A 24,252-nucleotide genomic window follows, 5' to 3' on the forward strand; every position below is an offset into this window, starting at 1 on the left:
TTTCATCTCAGTGGGATATATTTCTCTTCGGTTGGGTTATGGAAAAGATGCAGGCAAGCCCCACGAGGGTAGAGCCCTACTGTGGTACCATGATAACCCCAGAACCTAGAATGGGGCCAGGCATAGAACATGGTGAATGCATATTATTTATTTATTTATTTATTTATTTTGTGGTACGCGGGCCTCTCACTGTTGTGGCCTCTCCCACTGCGGAGCACAGGCTCCGGACGTGCAGGCTCAACGGCCATGGCTCACGGGCCCAGCCGCTCCGCGGCACGTGGGATCTTCCTGGACCGGGGCACGAACCCTTGTCCCCTGCATCGGCAGGCGGACCCTCAACCACCGCACCACCAGGGAAGCCCGCGTATTATTTTTTTTAATAAAAAATACAGAAATGTTAAAACACAGAAAGTGAAGTGCCCTGATGTGATTCTAGTTTCCTGATGCACTTTTCCCAGGAGGGCAAATCTGTGTCACAGGGATCCCAAGGCGGCTTCCAGCCTCACCTCCACGTCTCTCGTGTCTGGCGTAAACAAGGTGGGGCTTGCTCTCTTCTCCATATCCTGCAGCTTGATCAGCTTTTCTATCAGGAACATTTTGTCTTTGCCCTCCTGCCAAGAAGGAAAACAAAAACAAAAACATGGAGGATGAATGATGGTGTGGGGCTGGGAAGTAAATGATGGAAAGGTTGATTTTTAGTCAGGTAGGGTCCTGGACATTGGCTTCGCCACTAGGGAAGCCCAGTTTCCTTAATTTTAAAGTAGAGGTTAAAGAAATAAATGTGCTCGGGACTTCCCTGGTGGCGCAGTGGTTAAGAATCTGCCTGCCAATGCAGGGACACGGGTTCAAGCCCTGGTCCGGGAAGATTCCACATGCCGCGGAGCCACTAAGCCCGTGCGCCACAACTACTGAAGCCTGCGCGCCTACAGCCCTTGCTCCCCAGCAAGAGAAGCCACCACAATGAGAAGCCCGTGCGCAATGAAGAGTGGCCCCCGCTCGCCGCAATTAGAGAAAAACCCACTCGCAGCAATGAGGACCCAACGCAGCCAAAAATAAATAAATTAAATAAATTAAAACTTGCTAAAAAACAAGAAAAAAGAAATAAATGTGCTAAACACCACCGCAGGGTTACAAATCAGATATATCCAGAATGTGGGAACGACTACAAGACAAAAGACCTGGTTTCTCCAACAATAAATGGCAAGAGAAGCAGGAAGTGTGAACAGCTACAGATTGAAAGAAATGTAAACAACACATCAACCAAATGCAACGTGTGACACTTTTTCAGATTTTGACTTGAGTAATCCTGCTGTAAAAAGGCAATGCGGGCTTCCCTTGGTGGCGCAGTGGTTGAGTCCGCCTGCCGATGCAGGGGACACGGGTTCATGCCCCGGTCCGGGAAGATCCCACATGCCGCGGAGCGGCTGGGCCAGTGAGCCATGGCCGCTGAGCCTGCGCGTCCGGAACCTGTGCTCCGCAATGAGAGAGGCCACAGCGGTGAGAGGCCCGCGTACCGCAAGAAAAAAAAAAAAAAAAAAAAAAGACACTTAATGGGACAGTTGGGGAAATTTGACCATTGACTGACTATAAGATGATAGTAAGGAATTACTAAATTTTCTTTTACGTGTGATGATTGGTACCGTGGTTATGTTTTTTAAAAGGGTGTATCTCTCAGGCATATAGAAGAGTCTACAGATAAAATGATATAAAGGCTAGGATTTTGCTTGAAAATAATCGAGATTTACAGCAAAGAGATAGTGTAGAGGACATAAGAGTATGCAAAGGTTAATGGTTGTCAGGGCTAGGTGGTGGGAAGGTTCATTGTACTATTCTCTATTTTGGACTGTGTTTGAAAATTTCCATTACAAAATGTTAAAAAGGAGGGGAGAATAACAAAGGGATCCAATGGGACTTACGTTAATGATCTGTTCATGGAGCAGTCTGATCATAATCTTCCTTCCCTCTGTAATCTGCCAGTAAAGGTAAGTGATGATTCTGGAAGAGAAGAAAAGAAAGAATGGCAGGGCTTCCCTGGTGGCGCAGTGGTTGGGAGTCCGCCTGCCGATGCGGGGGACATGGGTTCGTGCCCCGATCCAGGGGGATCCCGCATGCCGCGGAGTGGCTGGGCCTGTGAGCCATGGCCACTGAGCTTGCGCGTCCGGAGCCTGTGCTCTGCAACGGGAGAGGCCACAACAGTGAGAGGCCCGCGTACCGCAAAAAAAAAAAAAAAAAAAAAAACAGACCCCCCCCAAAAATGATAAGAAGATATTAAATAACTTTTAGAAAAATTCAAGGGCAGAGTCGGGATGACCCAGAACACTGAGCCCCACTGTAGTCTTTGCCTTCCCACCAAACAGCCCTCGGCTGCCCACATGACGTGTAGATGAGGTATTTCCCCCACTAGTTTTCCAAGGGCCCCCAATTACAATACAATGAGGGTGAGGATGAAGAAGAAGTGCACGCTGCTGACAAGGTTCTGGTAGATCCAAACGACCCACAGGTAGCTGCGACTTTGACTCAGGGTGTCAATCCACCTGTAGATGGACTCAATGAAGAAGGGCAGACCTCGAAACGGGCCACAATCAGCTGAAGGTGTCAATCTGATAAAACAAGGGACAGAGAAGCATGTCTAGTGCCAGACTCAGGTATAGTTTATTCTAGAATAGCCCAGTCGTTTCTGGGCTCTGAACATGGAACCAGCAATTCTTACCTGCTCCACCCACATCCCCCTGCAAAGGAAACCCTCTCGCTCATAGCCCCAGCTGGTGTGTTTTGTTTTCATGACCTGCACTCCAAGGACCAGCTCTTGGACAGGGGTATCACCTGATCCAACCATAACCAATCCAAAGACCAGGCAGAAGGGTCTCAGTGGTATCCTGGCACAAAGAAATGAACTGGGACGATCAGACTCTCTTCCTTAGGAACTTGAACTAAGAAATACAAAGATGGGAGGCTGTAATCTAGGGAAGCTAGAGTTGTAATAATGGCCACATGAAATCAGTTGTTGTGAACAAGCAGAAACTAGAAGGCAACAAGGAACTGGTCAGGAAGAGAGAAAAGAGAGTAAACACGGCGAGAGCGTCAAGGACATCACAGAACAGAAGAGCCTGCCCTGAAGCCGCTGAGACCCTCATGGTTCCAGTTCCACGAGTATCCTAAAAATCAACTCCCTTGTTGTGTGTTCGGTTGCTCATTCATTCTACAAAAGTTTACCGCCCTTGTACTGAGGCAGGAGATAGATGGGCTCCAGGTTAGACATTTACAAGCCAGTTTCCTTTCTATACTTCCAGATAGAAATAACAACAGGAGCAGGGTGAATAGCTGGACTTTGTCTCCAGTGGACACTTTAACAGTAATGGCAGGGGCAGAGAGGAGCTGAGTCCTGCCCAGATAAAGAGAACACATATTTCTGATTCTTGAGGTCACGGAGACTTCCCTGACTACATATGCACAGAAAGACTCCTTGGGGTTAAAAAGGAGGGGGCTCCACCCCATAATAGGTGATGCCAAGCCTCCCACAGGCCTCTGCGCTGGAATCCATCTTGGCTAAAAGTTGTGCAAGAACTGCTCTATATAAATGACCTAACCGCCTCTTTACTGCATTCCTCCTCATTAGGGAGGACACCCACACCCTTTTCTCTCCAGGTGTGTATCTCTGCCTTGCTTCTGTCTTAAATTAAAAAAACTGTTTCCCTGTGTGCTCTCCCACTTGCTGTGCTGTGTCTCTAATAAGCAGCTTTGTACCTGTTTTTACAGTTTTTGCCTCCTTGAAATATTCTTGCTTTCAAACGGGGCAAGAGCCAGGGGAACTTTGCTTCTAGCCTCTAGCCCTCTCTGGTCTAGCAGCTAGGATTCCTGGTTTTCAGCCAGGCTACCCAGGTTCAAGTCCTGGGCAGGGAACTAAGATCCTGCTTCAAACCAACGCTCACTGCTGTCTCCTTGAGATCAGTACCAGGCTCTGTGCTGCATACTAAGCCCTGGAGAGTCCACGGTAAACAAGACAGACATGATACCTGCCCTCCCAGGTTCTAGTGGGAAAGATGGTCAAGCAGTGAGTATGTAATTAAACAAAGATTCAAAGGCATTTCTGACACGAACTAGGGAACGAACAAAGGAAACCACCCTGAGAGAGAGAGAGAGGAGGGGGTTGCTGACAGAAGACGAGGATGGTGGTGAAAGTCAGGTCTTCAAGAGGACTTTTGAGATGAGGGTGGAAGGAAGACCGCCAAGCAAAGGGACTGGGGAGAGCACTTCAAAGATGTAACCCCATCCCATGTGAGGAGAGGCTCCCAGGGTCCCAGGAACAGACTGAGAGCCTTGAGGCTGGAGTAGGATGGAGCCATGGGGGTGAGGTTGGAGAGGTAAGAGGGAGCCTGACCAGACAGGGCCTGTCAGTTCATTAGAGGAAGTTCTGTTCTGCATGTGGAGAGCTGCCTTCTCCCCAGCTGGGAAGCTGCAGAACTTGGAGGAAGTAAGGAAGCATGCCGTCAAGACTGGGCACCTGGCGGGTGGTGACCCAACTTGGATATATTGCCTCCCTTGGTTGTAGCAGCATCTGTTGGTTACCAAGGCAACTTGGGTTAAACACTGAATGAAGCGTGTCTTTTTATTCTGACCTGTGGCATCTGGGGCCTTACTGATCCTGCAGAGACTGCCTTTCCCAGGGCTAGCCTACAAAGCATGCCTTTCATATGCAAACCTGAGCCCCCATCCCACCTCCAGCTCCTCTCTCAAGCGCTCACACTCTGGGCCCTGTTCCTCTGCCCCCATCACCCCAGAGTCACATACCAGCCAACTCCAGAGGGTCCCTATACCCCAGAGCCTGCTGAGATTATTCAAACTCACCACTCCTAAGCACGCTAACCCTGCCTTTCCCTTTCCTCCCCACCGAAACCACAATAAAGACTTTTGACCACGTTGACTGCTCTCTCCCTCTGCCTCTGACGGACCCTGGTGCCTCCCCATGTGACCCACCCATGGTGTGATGTGCCCCCTCCCTTTGGGGTCTGTGAGTATAACAAATTATTTTTTCAGTGGTAGTCGTCTCCTGATCTGCTGGCCTCACCATACCTGAAGAATGATAAAACCTATATGTTAAAACACGCACCCACCCCAAGTCTGCCATCTCCTACCTCCAGATGGTGATGGCCAGGGTGCACAGGGCCCCGGTGAAGGACGGGAAAAACAGCAAAAAGATGAAGACAGTCATCATCTGTGAGGCCCGCCAGGCTTTGCTCAGAGGCTGGAAATTCATCATCAGGCTGATCTGAAGAAAGAGAAGCAGTCACTTCCCTTCTGTAGCCGGAGAAGCAGGCCAGAGGGACCCCAGCCAGACACCAGCTCCCTGACACCTTTCCCAGCAGCCCCCACACCCAATTCCAGCCACCACTGGGTCACATGGGACTGAGAAAAGCCGAATGGTTCCACCTTCAGACTGACTCACATTTTTGACGTAAAACATGATGAAAAGAGTCATCATTTGGATAAAGGGCAGCAGAGGGCAGAAGAAGATTCCAATCCTATGAGAGAAAGGGGATGAGTGTCAGAGATCAGGGGAGACACAGGGAATCTGTGCGGAGGGCAGGGAAAGAGGGTGTTATGGGCTGAGTTCTGTCCCTCCGAAACTCATATGTTGAAGTCCTAACCCAGTACCTCAGAATGCTACTGTATTTGGAGATAAGGCCTTTAAGGAGATAATTAAGGTAAAATGAGGCCACTGACCTAACAGACTCATACAGAGGGAAGAAGACCAGGTGAGGACACAGGGAGAAGGCACCATCTACAGGCCAAGGACAGAGGCCTCAGATGAAACCAACCCTGCCAACACCTTGATCTTGCATTTTGAGCCTCCAGAATTGTGAGAAAATAAATGTGTGTGGTTTAAGCCACCCAGTCTGTGGCACTTTGCTGTAGCTGCCCTAGAAAACTCATACAGAGGGAGCCTGATTCCAACACAGCAAAGCAGGCAAGTCCCACCATACACAGTATCCACAGCTCTGGAAAAGAGATTTTGCACACTGGCATTTTTCACAGAACTAGAACAAAAAATTTCACAATTTGTATGGAAACACAAAAGACCCCGAATAGCCAAAGCAATCTTGAGAACGAAAGAAGGAACTGGAGGAATCAGGCTCCCTGACTTCAGACTATACTACAAAGCTACAGTTATCAAGACGGTATGGTACTGGCACAAAAACAGAAAGATAGATCAATGGAACAGGATAGAAAGCCCAGAGATAAACCCACGCACATATGGTCACCTTATCTTTGACAAAGGAGGCAGGAATGTACAGTGGAGAAAGGACAGCCTATTCAATAAGTGGTGCTGGGAAAACTGGACAGCTACATGTAAAAGTATGAGATTAGATCACTCCCTAACACCATACACAAAAATAAGCTCAAAATGGATTAAAGACCTAAATGTAAGGCCAGAAACTATCAAACTCTTAGAGGAAAACATAGGCAGAACACTCTATGACATAAATCACAGCAAGATCCTTTTTGACCCACCTCCTAGAGAAATGGAAACAAAAACAAAAGTAAACAAATGGGACCTAATGAAACTTAAAAGCTTTTGCGCAGCAAAGGAAACCATAAAGAAGACCAAAAGACAACCCTCAGAATGGGAGAAAATATTTGCAAATGAAGCAACTGACAAAGGATTAATCTCCAAAATTTATAAGCAGCTCATGCAGCTTAATAACAGAAAAACAAACAACCCAATCCAAAAATGGGCAGAAGACCTAAATAGATATTTCTCCAAAGAAGATATACAGATTGCCAACAAACACATGAAACAATGCTCAACATCATTAATCATTAGAGAAATGCAAATCAAAACTACAATGAGATATCATCTCACACCGGTCAGAATGACCATCATCAAAAAATCTACAAACAATAAATGCTGGAGAGGGTGTGGAGAAAAGGGAACCCTCTTACACTGTTGGTGGGAATGTAAATTGATACAGCCACTGTGGAGAACAATATGGAGGTTCCTTAAAAAGCTACAAATAGAACTACCATATGACCCAGCAATCCCACTACTGGGCATATACCCTGAGAAAACCATAATTCAAAAAGAGTCATGTACCAAAATGTTCATTGCAGCTCTATTTACAATAGCCCAGAGATGGAAACAACCTAAGTGTCCATCATCGGATGAATGGATAAAGAAGATGTGGCACATATATACAATGGAATATTACTCAGCCATAAAAAGAGACGAAATTGAGCTATTTGTAATGAGGTGGATAGACCTAGAGTCTGTCATACAGAGTGAAGTAAGTCAGAAAGAGAGAGACAAATACTGTATGCTAACACATATATATGGAATTTACGAAAAAAAAATGTCATGAAAAACCTAGGGGTGAAACAGGAATAAAGACACAGACTTACTAGAGAATGGACTTGAGACTATGGGGAGGGGGAAGGGTAAACGGTGACAAAGCGATAAAGAGGCATGGACATATATACACTACCAAACGTAAGGTAGATAGCTAGTGGGAAGCAGCCGCATAGCACAGGGAGATCAGCTCGGTGCTTTGTGACCGCCTGAAGGGGTAGGATAGGGAGGGTGGGAGGGAGGGAGACGCAAGCGGGAAGAGATATGGGAATATATGTATATATATAACTGATTCATTTTGTTGTGAAGCTGAAACTAACATACCATTGTAAAGCAATTATACTCCAATAAAGATGTTTAAAAAAAAAAAGATTTTGCAGAGAACGCTACCCACACAGCCATCAATTAAACCACCAGAGGCCTTCAGCCAGCCCTAATCCAGGTGTCCCACATGTGGGACGTGAATTCCTCCTCCCCCTTTGGCATTCAAGAAGGCCTGAAATCCTGCAGGGACAGGCATTAAACTGCATCGAGTTACAAACGACAGGCATTAAACTGCATCGAGTTACTCAGCTCTCCCCAGTGCTTCTGAGGCCAAAAGAAAAAAAAATCTCAGTTTGGTGCTAGGAGGTCCTTAAGTTCTAACGCTTTCCAACCTCCATTTCTTTAAAAAAAGAAGCAGCCTTTAGACTGAGAGCCTTGACAGACAGCAGCATCTAGCTAGATTTTTTTTTTTTTTTTTTTTTTGCGGTACGCGGGCCTCTCACTGTTGTGGCCTCTCCCGTTGTGGAGCACAGGCTCCAGACGCGCAGGCTCAGCGGCCATGGCTCACGGGCCCAGCTGCTCCATGGCATGTGGGATCTTCCCGGACCGGAGCACAAACCCGTGTCCCCTGCATCGGCAGGCGGACTCTCAACCACTGCACCACCAGGGAAGCCCTAGCTAGAATTTAATGACTTTTTGTGATGGAATTGATTTTATTTTTCAAATTACTTGCAATTTCTGTCAAATGATATGATTTTCCATTGATGATGATAAAGACTCATTAAAAATATATTTAAATTTTAAAAAGGCAAACAATTTAAAAGATAATATTAAGTCAAAAACAGTACAGGTGATAGATAGATATGCCCCAAAAATAGGCAGGCTGGTGTACAAAAGACTAAAGTTTGGGAAACATTTTCCTCACCTCATTTTCTACCATCATCCCTAACATACACTCAATTTGTGTCACTCTATTATCTTCTTTTAAAGCTCATCATCAAAGGCAATATTCTCCTAAAACCCACAGAGATTAAATCTATAATTGCCACAGAGAAAGGAAAAGATATGTGTGTTTCTGATTGTGCTTATTTATGATTTATTAACAAAAACCTTAAAGGCCCAGAATAATGAGCATCTCATTGTAAGCTTTCCCGCCTCGAAGCTAACACTTCCCCTGGGAATCTCTGTCGAATGGTCAATAGTATGAGGGCTCAGCCTCTAGGATTCAAAAACCTGGATACTGAATCAGATGACTTACCCGCATTACTTACTAAACAACAAAAAATTTGAGTGCTCATAAGTACCATACAATCCAGCGATTCCACTTCTGTGTATATATCAAAAAGGATTGAAAACAGGGTCTCAAAGATATATCTGTACACCCATATTCATAGTAGAATTATTCACAATAGCTAAAAAGCATAAGTAACCCTGGTGTCCACTGGCAGATGAATGGATTAACAAAATGTGGTACATACACGCAATGGAATATTATTCAACCTTAAAAAGGAAGGAAATTCTAACTAACACATGCTGTATGGATGAATCTGGAGGACATCATGCTAAGTGAAATAAACGAGTACAAAAAGATAAATTCTATGTGAGTCCACTTATATGAAGTATCTGGACTAGTCGAACTCAAAGAAACAGAAAGTAGAATGCTGGTTGCCAGGGGCTGGAGGGGAGAGGGAATGGGGAGTTGTTGATTAATGGGTACAGAGTTTCAATTTTGCAAGGTGAAAAAGTTCTGGAGATTGGTTACACAGCAATGTGAATGTACTCAACACTACTGAATTGTACACTTACCAGTGGTTAAGATGGTAAATTTTATGTTATGTGTTTTTTACAACAATTTTTTAAAAAGAGCCCTTAAGGATAACAACAGCCATGTAATATCCCTACTTATAAACATTTCTGAATCAGTTACTCGCTAAGCACTTAATGCATACATTTTCTCATTTAATCGTTACCAAAACCCCGCGAAGTAGGTGCGAGCATCGCCCCCATTTACAGATTAGAAAACCAAGGTTTAGAGAGAGTTTATGTTATTTGCCCAACGGCATCCTGTTCATTGAGATAATGTGAGTAAAAGGCCTTTGTAAACTGCCCAGTTGCCAGTGGGTGACCTGGCAGTGTGCAAATGCATCAGCTAAACTACACAAAGAAAAAGTCCTCACCACCTCCAAAAATAAATTCACTGACATTAGTGAGTTATTTGCAGATAGCCAAATCACCCGGGGCAACTTTAAAGAGCTGGAAAATAAAGCACTTTACAGTTGTATGGCACGTTGGAGATTGCAAAGCAGTTTTCTTGTATCATCTGATTTAATCCTCAACACAATTCAAAGGCAGCTGTTATTATGTGCGTTTGACAGATGAGACTGAGGCTCAGAGAAGCTCAGTGACCTCAGTGAGTAGAAGAGCCAGCCCCAGAATCCAAGTTTATTCAACTCCAAATCCCCTACTTTCAGATTAGCAACCCCCCAAAAGATGGAACCTGGCAATGTAATATGCCATGCAGAATTCTGGCATTAGCTACATCATGTTAAATTAAATAAATAAAAATAGTCACTGGCTATTGGTTTGAGTTTCTAGGTGAGCTTGTCAAAAATTTGATGCAACTAGCTGGCTATCCTCAAAACACACATGCATGCTCACACACACACGTGCACACACACATGCACATGCACGCATACACAATTGCCAAAATTGAGGTGGCAAACCCCAAAGGCTCCAGAGGTCTACCAGGGCCCCACCACCAGGGAGTGAAGCAGATCAAGTGTAAGGCAACTTTCTCTGCCTTTATTTTCCCAGTTCTGTTGCGATATCAATACAAAGTAAAGTTTTCTACCATAAAAAAGCTGACAGCATAAGGGCAACAATCAAGGGCAAATCAATACTGGGGAGACAATAGCTCAAGGTGGGTCTGCAGCAAACTGGAACCACTCACCCCAGCTCAAGGCCCAGCCAATTGTTACCATAATGGGAGATGATCTAGATCTTTCCTTTTTTGGCGAGAAGTCAGAAATTTTAAATTTTATGTGAAATCCCCTGATTCTTAAATACTGGTGGTTAATTCAAATTTTTAGAAAAAGCACTGCATCCGACAAGAAAAACATACTTGCAGGCTGGATATGGCCCGGGGCCCTCCAGGTTAGGAATCCCTGCTCTATGTTGATTCTTGGCTGAAGTCCTCATAAAGGAAAAGGACAGTCTGGGACATGAATTCATGGTTCTCAGACTGGCTGGATTTGGTATCACCTATGCAGCTTTGGAAAACCACAGATTCTGGGCATTGCCACCAAAATGCCTAGTCCACAGTCGGGCTGGAACCACGGGGCAAGCCAAAGATTGTCAAAACTTACCACACCAGAGTCTGTGAGTAGATCAGTTCTAGGACATTCCTGGCAATGTCAAACTCCTGTCGGCCAAGACTCGTGATAAGCCGTAGTCCAATGATTCTGTGAAAATGTCATGAGTTTAGTGCCCAAACCATCAACTCCCTCTTTCAAAAGATTCCTCACAATCGAAAAAGGAGGACAAATCCTCACCAGTTTGGAATAAAGTCATAAGTTCCCTTGCAAATTTCTGAAAATTCCAAGTATGAGCATGTTTTTGAAGAAATAATTGAGGGAAAATGGAATTAACACAATGCATTCCAATGGAGGTACTGCTAAAGTGGTTCAAAAAAATTCTAGAGAACATTATTTAAATTATCCCAACTACTATTTAAACAGATAATTAATTATGAATTTAAAATAGGTATTATTTAAATAAGATAATTATTTAAATTATCCCAACTATTATCTTGTTTATACCACCTTTTGCTTGTTAAACCTTATTTTTCAGGGACCAAACTCAGCACTCTCAACCCAAATAAACGAAATTTTTCAGCTTTCAGTTACTGCTATTGAGTTAATGGTGTTTCCCTGTTTTCTAAGTCCACAAGGAGGAGCCCTACGTCCCCATTTATTCTGAAGAAACTTGAGACCACTCTGATTTTTTTTCTTACGGAGGAATTGCCAGTAAAAAACTGTTGTAAAAAATAAACAAAACAACAACAACAACAAAAAACTTCTCACCTTTATGTCCAGACCCTGGACAGAGGCTGAACTAAAAGTGAGTTTGGGCAAACTGAGTGAGGAAATTTGGCTTTCAACCTACCCACTGAGGAAGGAATCAGTATTATGCCATGCCATCTTATCACTAGGGCAATTTGCAAAAATAAGTAAATGTCTGTTAGGAATGAGATGCTCATAATATTATTATAAAATAAATGAATAAATAAAAGAGGACCACACATGGGCCAATGATGACATTGCCCTAATCCTGCACACCTGGAGTCTAAAATAAAAATTCGTGCATTAATTAAATTCAACGAAAGCAATGAGATAAATCTATAGGTACAGGCATGGAAAGATGACAAGGCATACTGACAGAATTAGTAAGAGCAAACTCCATGGCGATTTTGCAGTGTGACCCCATTTTTGTCTTTGAAAATTATATAGTATACACACACACAAAGCAGTGCATAGACAAATCTGGAGGAATATACATAGACTAGAATATTAAAATGGTCTATTGTGGATAAGATTTCAAATGACTCTCTGTTTCTGTGTTTAATTTCTAGAACTTTCTCAGGAGATTGCATAGGGCCAATTGAACTAAATGAACTTTGACAACAGGACTGTCAGGTCAAGATGAAATTTCAGTTAATTCAGAAGAAAACAATATTTCAAAGGACAATAGGCAGACTTAGAACAACATACACTTAGAGTACAGAAGGGACCCACACTTCATGCTCAGCCAGGACTATGGCTCTGGTTACAACGTCAGATATAATTACTCGGAGACAAACAAATATTTACCTCCTCAGGAACTCCCCCAGGAGGGAATCAGTTAAAGAGAACACAAAATCCATGAGAAGGAGCCGGTAGATTTCTTGGCCAATGAGGGTTTCCCAACACTGGAAGGCAAACAAGATTTGGGATGTGGGAGGAGGCTGTTGTCTCCACTTAGTTCCCATCTGTTCCTGGCCCCCTGTGCTCCTAAGAATGTGGCTGGTGGCTTAGTTTGACCGAATTTTTGTGTGCCCAGAAAAGCAGACCCACTCTCAACAGAAATGCACCTTTAGGGTGAATTTGTTTTCAAGAATGTTTATTCTCTTCCTGTGCTCCTTCTTCCCCCATTAAGGCTTGCCCTCCTCAGGTACCCAAACTTTCCCTTCTCACTAGCTCTCCCCTTTAACATTTTTCTTCTTTGTTCTATGCCTTCTGGATCCCGTTTCTTAACCAAGGAGAGCAGGAGGTGTCAATGGCGAATAATGCCTCCACTCCTTTTGCTTATTAACCTTATGAAAAATCAATTAATATCTTCTTGATTAAGAAAGTGGCCTAGAGGTTTAGCAGACCAGCACAAACGGGAAGGTTGAATTAATCAGCTTATGAAAATGGTGGTTAGCTACCTCTGTAGGAAGTCAGTGCTATGAGCTGATGGATTGAGAGCTTTTAGATTTGGCTGAATGAGGAAAGTTTCAGGTGTACGGCCCAAGGATGGATGGAAGGATGGATGGAAGAATTGATGGATGATTAGATGAATAGATGGATAAGTAGATGGACAGATGGATGGAAAAATAACATGATATCTGCTCTAATATCATAAGCAGAAGCTCTTGAGAAACTCACTTCCTCCCTGGCGGTCAAAGGCAAGCTTAAGGCAAAACAGCATGGAAATCTCACCTCTTCACCAGCCAGGGCCACAATGTTGATCCAATAGTAACAAAGAATTCCAACGATTGATAATTTCAGAAGGATGTTTCTAAAAAACAGAAGCGAAAACAACTACCATTACCCTCCACAGCAGTCATCAGTGCTGTTTGCCAATATTTCCTTTGGGGCGTACAGTAGGATGGAAATTCCTGCCCCCCTGTGGTTGAGTGGGGCTATATGGCTAGATCTGGCAAATGAGTTGTGAGCAGAAATGATGTATGTCATTTTGTGTCACTTCTAGACTAGAGCATTTAAATGCCAGTGAGACTCTTCAAGACTCACTGTCTTCCCTCTGGAATGACAATCAGAAGTATTTGAGATGGTTGCTGCAATCTCAGCCTGGACCCCTGAGTGACTAACACGAGCAGAAATCCCCTGCCAACCCACGATGGGCATGTAGCATGGACAAGAAATAAACATTTGTATTCTAGACCACTGAGAGCTCGAGGTGGGGGATATTTGTTACCACAGTTTCACCTCATTTATTCTGACTGATACACCTTCTTTTAGGTGTCTCCAAACTGCCTGCTTTCGTTTCTCACTGTAACAGTAGTACATACACATACTATTCATCAGGTGCTACCATGGACAGTAAACGTGCTAAGCACTTTATCAAATCATCCCTCTTCATCTTTACAACTCTATCATCAGGTAGGTGGTATTTTATGCCTATCTTACCGATGAGGAAACTGAAACGCAGAGAGATGAAATAACTTGTATGAGATCACACTGTTTAGGGGGATGGCAAAGGTTCAAACCGAGGACCCTCTGATTGAACAGCCTGAGGTCTTAAACCCAGTCACTTTGCCTAAATCAATACCTTCTGGTTTTAAGAAGTCTTCAGCCTTGGTGTGTCAAGAATCATGCACCACTAGACCAGTGATTCTCAAAGTGTGGTCCCCAGACCAGCAGTAGCATCTGTAAACTTGTTAGAAAGGCACACTTTCTGGCCCCAACCCAGATCTGCTGAATCAGAAACTCTGGGGTTGGGGCCCAGCAATCCCTCCAGGTAATTCTGGTGCATGCTAAAAGTAGAGAACCATTGCGCTAGACAACATTGTGAAGAAAGGGACAGGATCTGTCTTTTCAACTCCAGATCCCAAACCTCTTACCCAGTGCTTAGCCTATAGTAGACCCTCAATAGCAACTGGATTAACACCTTAGTATACAGTGATACTGTGATTTACAATAAGAAATATGTGTTTGGTCTTCTTTCCCTTTGCTGGCACTGAGCTCCTAAAGCCGTTGGAACTTTCTAAATGAGGAGAGCTATCAAGGTGCCTTTTGTTATATTAATGAAGTGACTGTTGGGAAGCCCCGAGGTCTATTAAGGTTAGGGGCTGGTTGCCATGACAACCAATCTTGTGATTAGATGTTCTGAACTCAGCTTGCCTATCTCAGACTCCAGGGAGGGGAGAGGGGCTGGAGACTGAGTTCAACCACCAGTGGCCAATCATTTAATCAATCACGTCTATGTAATGAAGCCTCCATAAAAACCCAAAAGGAGGGGGTTCAGAGAGCTTCCGGATTGGTGACAGGACAATATTTGGAGAGAGTGGAAATCTCTGAGAGGGCAAGGAATCTCCGCACCCCTTCCCCAAACCTTGCCCTACATATCTCTTCTACCTGGCTGTCCCTGAGTTATATCGTTTTATAATAAAGCAGTAATCTAGTAGGTAAAGTGTTTCTCTGAATTATGTGGACCGCTCTAGCAAACTAATCAAACCTGAGGAGAAGTTCATTGGAACCTCCCATCTCTAGCTAGTCGGTCAGAAGCCCGGGTGACCACATGGATTTGCGACTGGCATCTGAAGTAGGGGTGGGGGCAGTCTTGTGGAACTGAGCCCTTACCTTGTGGGATCTGACGCTATCTCCAGGTAGATAGTATCAGAGTTGAATTAAATTATAGGACACCAACTGATAGTGGAGAATGGCTTAGTGATGTGGGAAAACCCCACACATCAGAATGGGTGTCAGAACTTCATATACATTTACTGCAGTATAACTCCAGGTTAAACTAGAAAACACACTCTTCTAAGCCAGGAGAAGCTTATCATAGGTCAGAATGATTGTCTATTTCTGAGCTTTCTCATTTTCTCTGCGTGTAGAGAAGATCTTAAATATTTTATGAAGCAATACGTAGGGCTAATATATATTAAAAGAGAATGAATCTCTGTTGGGATCAGAAAAATGCAAATTAGATAAAGGGATTAGATCAAAATGACACACTGAGCATACCTGCCTACCACCTCTCTATCCAAATTCCATTGAAATGATGGAAAAGTTAAAAGCTAAAAGACCCATAAAGGAGAGGAAAACACGTCACCAAGGACAGACCAGAAATACAGAGGAATTTATGGAAAATAGAAAGCAGAAATAAAAATATGAACAAATTTGGCAGAGGACTTCCTCAGAGCTTGTGGTAGTTCTGAGGATGCCCGGAGCTTAGAGACAGCGGATACGAAGTGTCTGGAAAGGGCAACTGGGTGATTGTTTGACCATGCCAGATGTCAGAAAACCTCAAAGCAACACCTGCAGACCTCAGAAGAGGGAGGTAGAATACAGAGTCTTTGGTCCACTCAAACCCACATTCAAGTAGAAAGGCAAAATAAAAGACATGTGGGAACGTGGAAGTACTTCGAAGGCGGACCATCCTGATATCTACTCTAAAATGATGTCTTATCGTCTGTTGTAAAACGAGGAAGTTGTAAGTAGGATACATTTAACAAACACTGGTGAGCAAAGAAGCCAGTCAAACAATGTGTATGTCCAAAAAAATTGTTTTATGCCCCTGAATTGTACATTTAAAATGGTTTCTTTAACCACACACGCAAAATCCCAATTGTTTCTAACCATTGAAAGGAGGCACCTAGACGTGTAGGGTGGGTAGAAGTGAGGCTTTCTCAGATTTTTTTCTTCAGGAGAATAATACATATATAGATTAACTCTAAACATTAATCTTAGAAGTCAGCCAACTTTTTCTGTGAAAGGCCAGACAGTAAATATTTTTGACCTTGCAGGCCATACAGTCTGTGTCCCAACTCTGCAGTTGTAGCAGGAAAGCAACCATAGTGGACATGGTTGCACTCCAATAAGACTTTATTTATGAAAATGGGAGGCAGGCTGGGCCTGCAGGCTGTAGTTTGCTAACTGCTGATCTAAAACATGTATGTGTATATATGTGTATGCGTGTGTTAAAATATGCTTGTTACAAATTTAAGGGTAACAGAAATGTTTAAGATCTGTATGAAGAAACCATAAACATAGACATAAGCATAGATATGCTATTCCAGGAGCAAGGAATGGCCAGTACAAAGGTCCTGAGGTGGGTAGGCAGTTTGGCATGTTTGTGAACAATCAGAAGGTGAGTAAGGCTGGGGGCACTGAGGAAGGAGGGGGGGAAGCAGAAAATGAAGTTGGAGAGCTGGCCAGGAGCCAGATCTCAGAGGCCATGGTAAGGTAATGGCTCTGGAATTGATCAATAAGGAAAGTCAGTCTGCATGTACAGCCTTATCATTATAAACACCACCGTAACCAGGAACTGGTCAGGGCACTAGCCAGGAAGAAGCAATAAGGACACAATTTGGGTAGTTTTATACTCTGTTTATCAAAACTCTGGGGTCACCTCTAGCACATACAGTGCCTTTGTGGGAATCACAACAAGTCACCCCTTCCCAGCCAATGAATTGCCAAAAAGCAACCCCTCCACTTCCATTTGGGTGGATGAACTACAAAAATGCACCTGTTCCTCCCGGATGATTCAGTGGGTGGGTACTCAGCCTCACCGTTTGACTCATCGGAACACTGGATGATATCAGTCCCCGCACAACGCCTTAGCCAAGAACATTTGTGCAGTGCACAACCTGCCCATCTGTACATCTCATAACTGAGAACTATGTTAATCCTCAGGCTGGGAGCAATTAGGAGAGATAAGCTATTACTCTGAGCAAAAGGCAGATGTACTCAATAACTATTTCCTCAGGGCCCTTTAGACTTCATGGCTATTAACCCATACCATAAAAACACACTTTACTCTTGAAATTCTTTCTGGAAAACAGAACTTTGATACTTGAGTGTAACCCTTTCTAGCTTCCATCCATTTCCCTCCATAAAAATGGAAGCTGGTGTGGGGAGTGATAGCCACACTTACCGGATCAGGAGGCTGTAGACTTCGTGCCTTGGCATCTCATAGCGCTCCACCAGCCTGAACATGGAGTAGAAGCGAGGCATGACCAGGTTGATGCAGGACACAACGAAAGGCAGTAACAGTACCGCCCCGGGGTTCCTGTGGTTCGCCAGGAACTACAGGGGATGGAGGGAGAGAATCAAGATGCCAACTGTACACTGGACCCCTCTCTGCCTGACTCAGAAGACCCTCCCACTCCCATCGTCACGATGGGAAAACCGCAGAAGTAGATCCTCTGAGGTTAGCTATTATGGTACCATTTATCCAGCACTTACCCTGGGCCGAGAATTACCCACATGATGCTTTAATTCCCACTACAGCCCAGCAGGTGGGTGTTAATAGACTTAACTGATGGACAACCTGAGGCTCAGAGAGGTGAAGATACTTGCCCAGGGTCACCCAGCTAGGAAGTGGCAGATTCGAACCCTGGTCTATCAGACTCAGGGACCTGAGCTCCAACAGCCATTCTGTGACTTTACTTTCCTTACCAAGAGGTTTGGAAGAATGAGAATGTGCTCCTGGCCTTTGGAGCAAAAGCTTGAGTCACTGAAGCTACCACACAAGGGAATTTCTCCTCCCCTCTCCTGCATGCCCTTGTTCATTTCACCCGGCTTCGCCTGTCCTCAGATGCTGAATTAGGGGCAAGGGGAGCCTCTGCTAGCACCTGCTGCACATTTGTACGAGCGTCAGAGGGGCGCCCCTGCCTTCAGGTGTTTGGCTGGAGGGAAGCCTGGGCTGCCCCTCTGCCAGACGCCCTTGGGGTAAGGGATTCCAGTGGATTTATTTGATGTCTGACAGTTTCCCATTCCCCACCCCCAGGCCTGACTCTGCCTCTATCTACCTCTGGATGGTTTTGAAAGCACCACACGTAATTCTGGCAGTATCTTTGGAGCCAGAGTAACCTAGGGTCAAATGCTGCCCCCTCCCCATGCTTATAAGCTGCAAGGTTTCGAACCAGATGCATGGCTTCTCTGAGCCTCTGTGCCAGTCTGCGTGATAGGGAGATTATCACGTAACCCACAGAGACACTGTAAGAATTAAGTGAGACCAAATAAGGGAACGTCTAGCCGCAGGGCTGCTAAACGACACAGCTGGGGGCACCATTCGTGAGAAACTGTAGCTGCCAGTGAATGCGACTCCTGGAGTTGTGCAGAGGGTTGATCCTGCCTGGCACAGGAAGATGTTCAAACAATGGGAATGATTCCACTTCTACCTCCTCTCCTCCTTAGATACCCTCCTTCACTTCAGGTGAGTGTGAAGCAAACCTTCCAGGTCAAGGAGAAACTCAGAAGTCTCCTTTATACCTACAACTGCCCTGTCACAGCTTCCACCCTAGGTAGGCAGTGCCAGACCCACAGGACTGTGATTCACTTTTGTCTCTTTCAGAGCAATCCTTAATATGGTTGATGACAAAGCCTTAGGTTTATATAATCTCACACCCATTTTCCTGCTGCCTCCTTCGGTTTTTCATCCATTGGGTTGAGCACCTACTATGTACCAGGTATTGGGCCAGGTGCCTGGCTATTCTTTTGAAGAGTCAGTTGCATAAACAAGCATTTTCGATGCTGCATGTGACCAGCGCACAGGGAAAGACTGCAGAGTCAGGCACACCTAACTCAATCTAGTAAAGGTAGTGATGCTGAGAAAAGACTTCCTGGAGGAAGTGTCACTCACGCTGAGGTCGAGAGGAAGAAAAGGAGGAGTTTGCCAGATGAAGGGAAGTGGGGGAGGGCAGTGCAGGATGAATGTTTCCCATCCAGAGATGAGGAAAAACATGGTGTGTTCAGGGAACTCTGGACACACCATTTAGTGTTGCTGGTGTGAGATATGGGTGGCTGTGAGGTGTTGAGGCTAGAGATGTGGGCAGGGGTCACATCACAAAAGATCTATCAATCATGCCACGGAGGATAGATTTTATATTTAGAGTAATGGGAAGCCATTAAAGAAAGTGACACAATCAGACCAACCTGCACCACAATTCTAGGGGTGGGCAAAATGGGCTAAAATTAGCCCCATTTCCCAGAAGACTGAAATCTACAGAAAAACAGTACTTTGTCCACCCAGCCAATTAGTCTCAGAGTTCATATCATTAAAAAAAAAAAAGAAAAAGAAAAAGCTAACATTCCTTCAATCACCCAGGGTACCAGGCACTAAGGAGACTCTCCCCGTAACTTTTCTCTGGTTCTGACCACACACCTGCACAGCAGGGATTCCCAGTTTACAGGTAAGGAATCCGGGGCTTAGAAAGAGTAAATCACTTGCCAGATTCCGTCGGTTCACAATACTTATTGAGTGTCTACTCGGTGCCAGGGGCTATGAGAGACATTAGGGATATAATAATAAAGGAGGAAACCAGAACCTGACCCCAGGCCTGCGGCCAAAGTTCCCATCTCTCCACTAGCCCAGCTTCCCACTCTGAGGTGTGCACACACGTCACCTGGGGATGTTCTTGTGATGCAGATCATGGGTCAAGGGAGGGACCCAGGATTCTGCATTTTTTAGCAAACTTCCCGCTGGTGCGGATGCTGCTGGCCACGACCCCAGTTTGAGTGGTGGGCTCTCCCCTCCCCTCCCCCTCCTGCATCCCATCCCTTCACCCGCTTCTCTGTGCTCTGGACCCTGGAGTTCCTGCCTCTCTGGTTACCTCTGTGTTCTTCTCAGCCAGGTAATAAACGGCTACACAGCAGGCAATGGTCACTCCAGTAGAGACAACCCAGGCTGCCAGGTGGGCAGAGAAGCGAATCAACTGCTGATTGAGTGTTAACTTGACATTCTCCTGACGGATTTCTGACAGGTTCTCCTGTAAACACAAGGACGTCAAGTTCACCCGCAGACCCCCTCCACTGTCAGCAAAGATTCCCCCCCAGGTCTTGCTGCCCCTAGTGACACAAATCCACCCCAGATCCACAGGAAAGAGGGGGTAAGTGCACAAGGAACTTGGATTAGGAGACCTGTGGGAAAATCTCGAATGGGCAAGACCCCCATCCCTTCATTAAATACATTTTCCATCTCAGAGAAACAGAGATTGGGACCATGATCTTGGGAAAATACATTGAGGCCACAGAACCTCCTTGAAGAATAAGGCTGTGTGTCTGCACCAGGGAAGCCTCTTGCCAAAGCCCCTTCGTTTATGAATTCTGCTTGCTCTTTTTTTTTTTGATATTTTTTTCTATGGACCAGGGTTTGTCCACCTTAGCGCTATTGTCATTCAGAGTTTGATAATTCTGTGACAGGGAGCCTGTCCTGTGCACTGCAGAATGTTGAGCAGCGTCCCTGGCCTCTACTCACGAGGTGCCGGGAGTACACACTCCCTGGCTGCGACAACCAAAAGAGCCTCCAGACATTGCCATGTGTCCCCAGGGCAAAACCACTCCGAGTTGAAAACCACTGGATAAAACTTTAAACCCGGAACTGGGAGGTCGAGAACTATTTACATTTAGACCTTTGTTATAAATTGTTAAACTGCCCTCCCGCAAGCTTATATCAATAACAAAGACACCACGTTGTGTGAAAATGTCCATTTCCCTACACCGTCACCAGCCCTGGGCATTTAAAATAGTTTTAGGGGTTTTTTGCCAATATCATGGAGAATAAAAAATAATTCATTAGTACTTTAAGAAAAGTTACAGACATATTGAAGGAGGAAAGATGACTGGCCATGGGAAGGGGTGTAAAGCTAGCTTGCCTTACCCTTATCTCAGTGCTTAGATTCTTCTGTTTCAGCTTCACAGCGCTCTTATGAGTGACAGTGATATCCCAGCAAAAGATGAGTTTAGCAATCCCTCTGGAGTAAATGTGTGGGTTAATGCAGTTGTTCCGGAAATACCTGGCCATGCTAGGGAAGGCAGGAACCAAAATACCCAGAGGTTATTAGGACAGGCATTGGGGGTGCAGGGAGTACAGCAAAGAAGAGTCCCATCATTAGTGGTGAAAGGCAACATGGAAGAGTTAGCCCCAGGTTCTTCTGGAACAGGGCAACAGCAAACAGAGTAGTCAGGAGCGCTGGCTTTGGGATCTGACTTTGTAATCCTAGATTGCCAACTGGGGGATTTTGTCATTTTAACTGTTCTGACCCTCAGCTTCCACCTCCGTATAATGGGGAGAATAATAGTTCACACCTCACAGAGTTATTATGGGGTTTGTATTAGTTTCTGCTATAACAAATTGCCCCAAACTTACTGGCTTAAAACAGCACTTATTTATTCTTACTGGAGGTCAGAAATCAGAAAATGGGTCTAAAATCAAGGTATTGGCAGAGTTGTATTCCTTCTGGACACTTTAAGGGAGAATATGTTTCCCTGCCTTTTCCCAGCATCTAGAGGCTGCCTACATTCCCTGGCTTGTGGCGCCTTCATCTTCAAAGCCAGAAGAGTAGCATATTCCACTTTCTCTCTGACTTTGACCCTCCTGCCTCCCACTTTCAAGGACTTTGGGATTACATTAGCCCATTTTAAGATCCTTAATTTCATCAATCAAAATGCCTTTTGCCAGATAAGGTAACATATTCACAGGTTCTGGGGATTAGGACATGGGCATCTTTGAAAGGGGGAGCATTATTCAGCCCACCACAAGTCAATGTAACCCTCAGGGCAGTACGCGCACGATAAAGGCAGCTGTTATTATCATGGAGATGTCAGTAGGATTCAGTGAAATCTGGCCCAGGAAGCACTTAGCACTAAGCCTGGCATGTAAAAAATACTGAGTAAAATGGACACTACCTTTCCAAAATTTGCCACCACTGAGTACTAACAGCTTAAGAAACAGAAACATTTCCTAGTTTGATAGGACAAAAACAATCTTATTTTATTTTGGATTATCGTGCTGGCAGTGAGGTTGTTATGGGATGAATTGTATCCTCTAAAAATTAATATGTTGACGTACTAACCCCTAGTACCTGAGAAATTGACTGTATTTGGAGATAGGGTCTTTACAGAGGTAATTAAGTTAAAGTGAGATCATTTAGGTGAGCCCTAATCCAGTATGGCTAGTGCCCTTATAAGAAGGGCATATTAGGACTCAGATATGCACCAAGGGCGGATCACATGAGGACACAGTGAGAAGGCAGTTGTCTGCAAGCCAAGGAGAGAGGCCCAGGAGAAACCAACCCTGCTGACACCTTGAACTTGGACGTCTAGCCTCCAGAATTTGAGAAGAAAAATTTTTGTTGTTTAAGCCCCCTGGTCTGTGGTACTTTGTTTCAAAGACCTAGTAAACAATAGGTTTAACAGATTGAACATCTGTACCTCCTCTTTGACAATTGTCAGTTGACAACGGTCAGTCAAAACTACTTGAGTCATTCCATCCTTATTTTCAGACTGACCAATTTCTTTAAAAGCACATGAAAACTTCTCTTCCTCTATCCCAACTTATACTTTATGTTCTAGAACAAGGAATGATAAGACAGCAATAGAAAGTTGAAATTTCAGAGAAACTGTTTCTCCAGTAACTTTTGAGTCTCTTGAATTTTGCCTAAATCTAAAAACAGCGTAGAATCAGAAAATGCAGACATTCTATACCTGAAGAGCAAACTGAAAAAGCAGACAACCAAGCATGCTCCGACTGTGAAGATGTAGGCCAACTGCATGTTGTAGGAGGTCCCACTACTCCCATGCTGGTTTTCAGTATTGGTGTAAAAGCCGTAGTACATCACTGTGTCCCTAAAATAACCCTGAAAGGGACAATAAACCACAGGTCAGGTGGATCTCTTGAGAAAACAATGAATGACTATGGTCTGCACAGTTGACCTCTTCCATAGGCAAGAAGCCTGCACTGGTCAGTGTAGACATTTTGTTTGCCAGGAAAGAGGCACCCAAGGCCACTGAGAACCTAGACGTCTTATCACTAGGCTCTCAGAGGTGGAAAGGAATCTCAAACCAACATAACTTTACAATGGAGGGACCCAGCGATCACCACCCAGACCCAGTGACCAAGCCAAGCATGACTAAAAGCAGGCCAGCCAGCCATTACGTGCCTCTGTCCTCTAACAAGTATTATGGTCAAACAGGTTTAAAACAAAACAAATCAAGCCTTTAGGTCTAAATTTCAATTTACAAGAAATAAGGAGTCTGTATAAATTAGAGGAACAAATTAGAGAGACCCGGAGGAAACAATCTGACAATTGCAGAAGGTAGAACATTGGAATCTGCATGACAACTGGCCTGGTTTCTGCAATAAGCCCATGTCAAGAAAAAAGGAGGAAGGGACTGAGGATATCATTCTAGATTAATAAAGACTTCAGAGAAAAACTACTGAACGTAAAGAGAGTGTGGTCTTTGCTTGGATCCTGGCCTGAACAAAAAGCTATGAAAGACATTTGGGGGACAACTGGGAAAATATGAATATGGTCTGGATTTTAGATGATATTAACTTTTAATATTGCTAGGTGTGATAATGTATATGCCTGCAGGAAAATGTCCTTATTGTCCAGAGATGCATGTTGAAGAAATTCAGCTGATGTCTGTGATTTACTGTAAAATACTTCAAAAAACAAATTTGGGAGAATGGTAGCAATTTAAAATCTACGTAATGGGTCTTTGGGTGTTTATTTTACTACTCTTTATTTTCCTGTATGTTTGAAATTTTTCATAATAAAATGTTTCATATATACAAATATACACAATAATGAGGAAAAAGTGAAGGATAAATTGACACAATAATTCCATTTGAATGTGTCTATCCCAAGGAAAAAA

At 44.4% G+C, this 24,252-nt stretch overlaps 1 protein-coding gene across 1 annotated transcript in view; it reads right to left on the minus strand.

Annotated features, from left to right (window-relative positions):
• Nucleotides 1-24,252, minus strand: part of TMC5 (transmembrane channel like 5) — a 40,986-nt gene that overhangs the window by 1,878 nt on the left and 14,856 nt on the right. Inside the window, exons 7-18 of the mRNA XM_067706510.1 lie at nucleotides 23,080-23,231; nucleotides 21,254-21,398; nucleotides 20,208-20,363; nucleotides 17,528-17,679; nucleotides 13,348-13,426; nucleotides 12,478-12,575; nucleotides 10,975-11,070; nucleotides 5,444-5,519; nucleotides 5,133-5,266; nucleotides 2,427-2,600; nucleotides 1,917-1,995; nucleotides 507-611 (exon numbers count right to left, since the gene is read on the minus strand). Coding sequence (XP_067562611.1) covers nucleotides 507-611; nucleotides 1,917-1,995; nucleotides 2,427-2,600; nucleotides 5,133-5,266; nucleotides 5,444-5,519; nucleotides 10,975-11,070; nucleotides 12,478-12,575; nucleotides 13,348-13,426; nucleotides 17,528-17,679; nucleotides 20,208-20,363; nucleotides 21,254-21,398; nucleotides 23,080-23,231 — 1,446 coding nt within the window. The remainder of the gene's footprint in view (nucleotides 1-506; nucleotides 612-1,916; nucleotides 1,996-2,426; nucleotides 2,601-5,132; nucleotides 5,267-5,443; nucleotides 5,520-10,974; nucleotides 11,071-12,477; nucleotides 12,576-13,347; nucleotides 13,427-17,527; nucleotides 17,680-20,207; nucleotides 20,364-21,253; nucleotides 21,399-23,079; nucleotides 23,232-24,252) is intronic.

Source organism: Pseudorca crassidens, chromosome 15 (genome assembly GCF_039906515.1).
Source record: "Pseudorca crassidens isolate mPseCra1 chromosome 15, mPseCra1.hap1, whole genome shotgun sequence".
Taxonomy (NCBI): Eukaryota; Metazoa; Chordata; class Mammalia; order Artiodactyla; family Delphinidae; genus Pseudorca; species Pseudorca crassidens.